This window comes from Ursus arctos, unplaced genomic scaffold, assembly GCF_023065955.2.
Source record: "Ursus arctos isolate Adak ecotype North America unplaced genomic scaffold, UrsArc2.0 scaffold_12, whole genome shotgun sequence".
Lineage (NCBI taxonomy): Eukaryota > Metazoa > Chordata > Mammalia > Carnivora > Ursidae > Ursus > Ursus arctos.
In genome coordinates this window covers 10,608,761-10,616,790 of record NW_026622786.1, presented here as the reverse complement: position 1 = coordinate 10,616,790, position 8,030 = coordinate 10,608,761, and the positions used below count along the sequence as shown (strand labels likewise).

Sequence of the window (8,030 nt, the reverse complement as noted above, 5' to 3'; positions counted from 1 at the left end):
CAGACTGACCCCAATGTCCTTTCCCCCTAGTTATCCCCTCTTAACCCCAGGAAATCCCGGAGAAGGCCCTACCCTTCTCCTATAGCCTCGGATCTTACACCTTTCCCATGATCCCTAATATCCCTTTCTCCTCGTGTCTTTCCGGAATGGTCAGCAAGGAGAGGAGGAACTTCCCTCCTGATCTGGAAATACTTAGCCAAACTGGACAGGAAATTCCAACAATTCCTCTCTTCATTACCTCAAAAATAATTTAACTTTTGAAAAGCCATTACAGTAAGTACTGTTGAGCTCTTAACATACACCAGACACGTTCTAAGTGTTTTACATAAATTAACTCAATCTTCCTAACAATGCTACAGGATAGGGACGACTAATCACCCTCATTTTACAGGTGAAAAAACTGAGGCAGAGAAGTCAGTAATTTGTTCAGAGCCAAAGCCAGTTAGTAGAAGAACTGGGGTTCGAACACAGGTGTGCTCTGTCAGAGTCCATGCTCCTGACCACTCTGCAGTAGTGCCTGTGACAGCATCAGTGCTGAGGGAGAACCACGATGAAAAGAGAAAAGGCGTAGGGCAGGCCTCCCACATGGACTGGGGTGGGGGCTGCAGACATGTACGTAACTTTGAATGTATGCTTTTATGTTTTATTCTCTCACATCCCATTTACGTACCTATAATGTTTTCTGGCTTATAGGACAGGGATTATTTCTGTGTGACTTTTTGTAGAGCTAGTTACGTGTCATATGCAGATGGATAAAGTTGATGGAGACCACAGATCATTAACACATTAATGAATTATTAATGTATTATTTTTGGTTTCTCCTATACAACTTCCTATGCGTGCTATAAATGGAATAGTAATTACAATAGCTCACAGTCATCCAGCTGTTACTGTGTTCTTCCTCTTCTGGTAAGCACTCTGCATTATCCCATGGAAACACAGAGTTGAGATGGGTGTATATACCATCCCGTCCTACACATCCAGAAATGGCTGCTTAAGGAAGTATAGTGACATGTTCAACATGATACATGCAAGGATGAGTGGAGCCAGAGTCTAAACCTGGCCCCAGACTCCTGGGTTTCAAACACAGGGATAGGAGAAACAAATAAATTCTGGTATAATGATGCTTGTACATGGGATTCAGAGAACAGAGCAGCTAGTGCTGCCCAAAGAAACTGAGGAAAGTTTTTCAAGTGTTTACATTTCAGTTGGGTGACAATGGAATAATTGGAATTTTCCAGGCAAAAAGTAAGAATGGAGGAAAAGCATTGTAGGCAGAAAGAGAGTAAGTACAAAGGCACAGGTTTGAAAGGACCAGTCCTCTCCAGGGAAGAGAGGAAATGTGAATTTGGCAGGAACATTTGACTTCAGGGAGAGCGGCTGAAGATGATGCTAGAGGGTATCTGCAACAAGCCTGGGAAAGATTTCTACGCTTGGAGAAAGAGCTTGAGCTTTATTTATAAGCAGCGGGAAGTCAAGAAGGCTTTCAGGCAGGGAATGGCACTCTAACTTTAAAAGATGTTTCTCAGGGCAATGTGAGAATGGGCCTCAGTGTGCTAGGGAATGTGGGTGGGGTAGACAGAAGAGCAGGTGGGGAATAGTAATGTCTCTGACAGTGTCAGCTTAGCTCCAGTCTCCTTCAGGAGGAGCTGGTCCAGGGCTGCCACGAGCCTGCAGTGTCTTCCCACAATGTAGAAGGAGAATCCCCTGCCTCCCAACAGCTTAGTTCCAAGCTCAGGCGCATGCTGAACTTGGCAAGCAGAGGGCAGGCTCAGTCTTAGCCTTCCTCCGTCCTCTTGGTTGTGGGACCTGCAGTCCTTAGGCATGACCTTCACTGAAGCGTCTCCTAAGCACTTGGATGGGGAGATGGGGTGCCAGGGCCAAAGGTAAAGTGCGGGCATGGCACGGCCACCCTTTAGCAAAGGAAAACTGTTGAGTATGACCTCTGAAGGTGAAACCAACAAACATGGCTTCGTGAACCTGACAAAGTTATGTCATTTCTCTAAGCCTCAGTTTGCTCATTTACTAAGTGGAGACGGTAACAGTACCTACCTGGTTGGGTTGCTGTGAGAATTTAATGAGATAATAATGCATGCAAAGGCATTAACTCGGTAAGTACCCTGACTGCATGTTAGCTGTTAGTATCCCTACTATCCCAACAGTGATCGAGAGCTCTCCTAGGCCTGGAAAAGGGTTTTGGCTGTCCCCTGCCCCTTATCCCCTGCTCCCCCAAACCTCAGTAGGAGGAAGACTGGCATCCAGAGAGAGCTGGCAGTGATGGGAACTGGATACATCACAACATTCCAGAGGTTGGCTCTGTCTACTTACTTCATAGCACACAACGTGGTCACAGGGCAGGGCCACTGGAGGAAGCCCCAAGAACAGGTTTCATATGGGAAGCAGGCTTTCTCTCCTCCTCCATCCAGCCCCATTTCTTTCCATATGTAACCCCCGTCCGTAGTCTGCTCTTCCTTTCCTGATCCACCCCACTACCCATACTCTCAGCTGCTTGCCCTTCCATTGCCCTCTCCCTGCAAGGGAAGGGTTTTTTTTGCTCAAGACTTTTGCCCCTTTTCTCTGGATGTCTCTGGACAGTGGCAGAAGTGAAGCACCCATCTGGGCATAGAAATACTCAGCACAAGTGGCCTTGTTGGCTGGGCCAGTGGGGCTAGGTTTTCTGGGGAGTGGCAATGCACTGGCCAGTTGGGCAGCTAGGAGAGAGGGCAGAAGGTAAGAGGAGCAGCAAAAGGAACTATGTTCCCCAATCTATGTAGGGAGAGAGCAAGCTGGGGTTGAAGGATGAGGCCAGTAGGGCCAGTGGGGCGTGGTGAAAGATTGGCAGGGGCTGTTTTTTGCAGCCTCAGCACGGGACATGGTAACAGGATACAGGGCACTACAAGCAGCAACAACCTTGGAAGCTGCCAGCGAGGCAGATCCAGGTCTCCATCTCTTCTAGGGGCCTTCCCTAACAGCCCTAAGATCATACCCTTGCTACCATTGTCTTTTTCTTCACCCTGCTTTGTTTTTCTTCGTAGCATGGAGCAAAACTTGAAATTAAATACTGTTTATTTATTTGTGGTCAGTGTACTGCTCTTCTCCAGTAGTCTTTATCTCATCTGTTGCTCTGTTTTCAGCATCGAGTAGAACAATGCCTGGCACACAGTAGGTCCTCAGTAAATATTTGTTGTAAGATTGAATGCTCACCGTCATGATTCAGAGAAGAATCATTACCCCCTTACCTGTTGCTGAACAGCCACTGAGTCTGTGCTACACACCAGGGATGAATCAGTTACCCTCTGGTCTAGCAGAGTGCCGCAGTGCTCCCTTTCTCTTTGGAGGGTGCTACACAGCCTTGGATTTGAAATGACATTGCAAAGATCCTCTCCTGGCATCACAGGAACCATGTCGCTGGGAAGGGATGTTGTGCTTTGCCCCTAGTGTCCTCGTCCGCCTTAGGTTAACACCAAGGGTGAGGGCTATAGTCTGGGGGGTGAGTTAAAACATCCTTTCTAGATGTCACTGGAAGGTCTGTGTAGGTCATTTGGAAATTGTGCTTATAAACCAGGAAAAGGGAGGCCCTCAGAAGGTTTTTAGAGGTTAGAAGCTGACTCCATTTCTTTGGCATAGGAGCAGGGCCAATTTTTCTGTCACGTAATAGAGAAGTGCTCTCGGGACTGGGACCACTCCTACAGGTGGGAGGACCTCAATCCAAGCAGTCAGTCCAAAGGCCGCATGTCTGGAGGCCTGATTAACCATCCACTGCTGCAGTGGCCAGGACTCCAGATACAAAGCCAAAGAAGGCACCATTCCTTTTCATGCCCTAGAACGTGCATTCCTACTCAGCACCTCCATGTGAAGATGAGAAGGAAGTCTCACTAGGTATCTGTGACCCTGACTACAAGATACCTGGGTGAAAAGTGAAAAATGCTCATAATCCCAGATGTTTCACAGACATAAAATCAAGTATCCATGGAATCACACTTTTTACTTGGCAACCAGAGATTTGGTGTGATATAAACTTTATAATATTCTATACGTGTGTGTATGTGTATGTGTATATTTTGTACATACGTATGGAGTTTTAAAGTTATTCAGGCGTTCTGCTTATAGACAGACAATTTCACTTTTTTATAGGCTTTGGTAGAGGACATTCTTCATATCCCAAGGTTGATCCAGGTCTTAATTTTTTTTTCTCGTTTGCAGGTGTCATGTCTTAAATCTATGTCCTAATTAGATGTTGAAGTGCTGCGGTATACACCTTGTTCTTAACAAGTGCCATGAGGACTGAGTGTCGTCATCTTGAGGTCTTCTTACTGCCAGTTAAGTAGCCGTGTGATTTAGTGCAGGGCATTTAACCTCCGTGTGCCTCAGTTTCCTAACTCAAATTTGAAGAGGTTGAGTTAACTAAGTTTCTTTTTAGGGCAAAAGAATCCATGATTCAAGTCATATTTTTATATAAAGACTGAAATTTACTCCTCATTCAGAGGAACGTGATCTATGTCACCATCATATGTGGAACATCTGTATAGACTGGTCAGTATCCAAGTTTAGGAAAAGCATCAAGTATCTCAATACACAAATATGTTAAGGTTTGAGGGGTGTGTGTGTGTGTGTGTGTGTGTGTTAAACTATTTCCTTTTTGAGGATTGTATCCATTAAGATATTTCATGCTCAACCGGTATGTTTATTATTTTTAGACAGTATGCTTTAAATAAAGGAGAGGACTTTATTTGATACCTTTATTTATATGCAAAACAGCGCACCATTCATGAGATATGAAAAACTTGTCAGATAGAAACCAGATTATATCTATTTTCACTACAAAATATTGCATTATATAAAGCAACAGAGACACAAAAAAACCCTGAAAAAGACTAAAATCTTTGGATAGCAGATGCGGTTTTTTTTTCCCTTGTCTCTAAAATACACTCCTTGTTTTAAGAGTTTCACAGCTGAGAACATGAAACATTTTCAGGTTATAGACTTTTCTTTTTGGTTGTCACAGAGGAAAGTAGTTTTGAATTTTTTTTTTTTTTAGGAAAATAACTTAATTTCCTAAAATCATCCCACGCACAAACAGCACACACACACACACACAAAGAAGCTACTCTCCTTATAAACAGTTTGTAAAGTACTTTTCAGACATAACTACAGATAAGAATAACAACACTTACTTTTTTTAAAAAACTATAATAGTGAAGTGCTAGTGTTGCTGATCTCACAACAAAAGAACCTTTCAAGAACAAACATCTTAATATATAAAATATGTTTAGAAACAGGGAGAAGTGGGAAATTTGTTATACAAGTGCAATATAATTAGAGCAAAAAGAAAGACCACAGTATAATCTCAACAAACACGTAAAAAGTTAGACATAATTATTCCACAGGAAAAAGTGTAAACACTTGACTATAAATAAATTGGCACAGAGTATCCAAAGTAAAATTATCACCACTCTGAAAAATAAATGTCTTGAAAAAAATACTCTACTCCTTCTAACATAAATAAAAATAGGTTGTCTTTTTCTAACTGCACCTATGGGTCCACATGTTTAAGGTCACAAATAGATGTTTTTGGATATATAAAGGGGCACTTCGCCTGAAAAAGCAATCAGATATTAAAATTTCCATTTAAATACGGATTCTCTTGTCTACATCAGTGTCATACCTTGGGGTTAAAATCTCACCCAGCTCAAATCTTCCCACAGTGTGTCTATTCTCCATATATCTTTTAAGCTTACCAGTATTGAGGGTTTGTCTCTTTTATTTGGATTCTAATATAATCTTCCTTTTCACAGCGGAACTGAAACTTTCCTGTTCCACCTTTCCGTGCCTTAAATCTCTACACTGGAGGAGAGTCCTTCCCAAACCCTCCAAATGTTAGGTGATTTTTCAATTAGAAAAATCCCAGATAGTCTAAAGTTAGGAGTCTTTACTCTGAGCTTCTGCCCTCATTCTTTCAAAACATGAAGATCTGTGGGAGATAAATGTAGGAGAACTCAGAGTCTCCGGCGAGCTAAAGCAGCCACCATTAAAGGGATCCTAACACACGGAGGGGAGGCCTGGAGTCGGTGCGTCTCGGGTGCCTCCAGGAGGCACGCCTGGCGTGGAAAATGCCCCCTGCAAACCCCAGGCTCGCCAAACAAGCCCACCTTCCCGAGTTGGAAACCTTCCCTCGTCTCCCTGCTGACCGGAGAGAACTCGAACGCGTGGCGAGCTTCCTCCCGCGTCCAGGCCTCTCCCCGCGGCCGTCCCGCTGGGCGGCCGCCTAGTCCGCCAGCCCCACCGCGGCCGCCCGGGTCGGTGGCGCTGCCCCGGCTTCCGGACCCGCAGCCCCCCGCCGCGCCCAGGCCCTACACGTCCAGGACGTGGTTGAGATAGGAGATGTAGCAGATGGCCAGGCGCAGGATCTCGATCTTGGAGAGCTTCTTGTCCGGGGGCAGCGTGGGCAGCAGTTTGCGGAGCTCGGCGAAGGCCAGGTTGAAGGCCTCCACGCGGATGCGCTCGCGGGTGGCGTGAGCCGAGCGGTACTTGGCGGTGGCGCGCCGGCGGCGGCGCTTCTCCTCGCGGCTCAGCTGCTGCGGGTGCGGGTAGAGCGCGGCCCGGCTGCCGCCCTTGCCGTCGCCCTCGGCCTCCTCCACGGGCTCCAGGTCGGACACGCTGCCCAGCACCTTGGCGTCCGCGCCGCCCAACGACTCCGGGTCCGAGTGCGCCGAGCTGGGGTGGTCCGAGTCGGCGGCTTGGTCCGGACTCAGCATCATTTTGGAGGCTGAGGGGGGAGTCAGAAAATCAATCAATAAAAGGAAGCAGGGTCTTCTTTGGATCCTAGGGAGAGCAGGCCAGGGTCTACCAGGTCGGCCCTCGGCGCGTCTCGGGTCCCCTCCCCACCCCAGGCGGGCGTGCTCGGCGGAGCTGGCCTCGCGGGGAAGGGAGCGCGCCGAGAGGGGCAGGCCCGAGGGCCCGAGCCCCGCGCCTCCCCCACGGAGCCGGGGCCAGCGAGGTCCCGGCTGGGCCCCGGCCGCATCCCGGACCTGACTCCTCGGCCTTCGAGAGGCCGTCACCGGTCTGTGGGCCTTGTCCCCCCGGGGAGAGAGCAGGCCCAGGAGGCTGTGACCGCGTTCTGTGCCGCCTCCGGCCAAATACCGACTCCGCAAGGCCGCCTGCTTCTCGCTTCCCCACCCCTGACAAACGAATGATGCCTAACGGCGAGTACTTCTGGGGTTTACGCAGGGCGGGGAGACGCTGAGGGCGCTCCTGCCCCGAGGGCCTTAGACCCAGCAGCCGTAGGCAGCGGCACCTGTGGCCCTCTCGCTAGTCTGGGGCGTGCGGGGCGGCCGCGGCTGCGGAGGGCGCCCCGCGCTGGGAATGAGCCCGGGTCGCGAGAGCGGACGACGGACTGGCGGCCCGGATCCGGAGGCTTCGCCGCAAAAACAATGCAATGACTGAACAAACGCGAAGGCTCCTTTCTACAGAAAATTGACCCTTATGCCCTCGCGGCTCCCCGAAGCACCATCTGTCACGCAGACAGCCACACACATCGGGGACCTAGGGACGCGGCGACGGGGGAATGAGACAATGCGCCCGGCAGTCGGCCGACCACCTCACGGGAAAATGCCGGCGGCCGGATCGCGGCGGGAGCAGAGGCTGGAAGGGAAGGGAAGACCAGGAGCGGGAGGAGACGGCCCGAGCGTCCTTTCCGCCGGCCGAGCCCCGTCCTCGGGCGCCCGGAGTCGAGAGCCCGCAGCGGTCCCGGGGCGGCCTGTAACGGCGCCCTCCTGGAAGACCGCCTCGCCGGGCTCCTCTCGGGGCCTGGAGCTCCAACCCCGACCGCGCGCCTTCGTGGGGGGGGGGGGGGGAGGCGCCCACAACCGCGGGGCTTGGGGGTATTCGGCCTCCAAGAAAAGGGCCAGCAGTAGGAGCCAGCAGCAGCGGGTGCAGCGCGCACCGACCGCAGGCGCGCTGGGGCGGGGAGCACCAGGCCGCGGGCCCCGGGAGTGCAGCCCGAGCGACGCTCGCCGCGGGAGAAATCCGCG

At 49.9% G+C, this 8,030-nt stretch overlaps 1 protein-coding gene across 1 annotated transcript; it reads right to left on the bottom strand.

Moving 5' to 3' along the window:
- Window positions 1-6,350: 6,350 nt before the first annotated feature.
- Window positions 6,351-6,758, bottom strand: NHLH2 (nescient helix-loop-helix 2). Its single transcript, XM_026483628.1, has one exon. It carries the CDS (start codon window positions 6,756-6,758, stop codon window positions 6,351-6,353), a length of 408 nt encoding a protein of 135 aa, XP_026339413.1.
- Window positions 6,759-8,030: the final 1,272 nt, after the last annotated feature.

Excerpts from the sequence above, each read along its gene's own strand:
- NHLH2 (XM_026483628.1), bottom strand. The coding sequence starts at position 6,758 with ATGATGCTGAGTCCGGACCAAGCCGCCGACTCGGACCACCCCAGCTCG.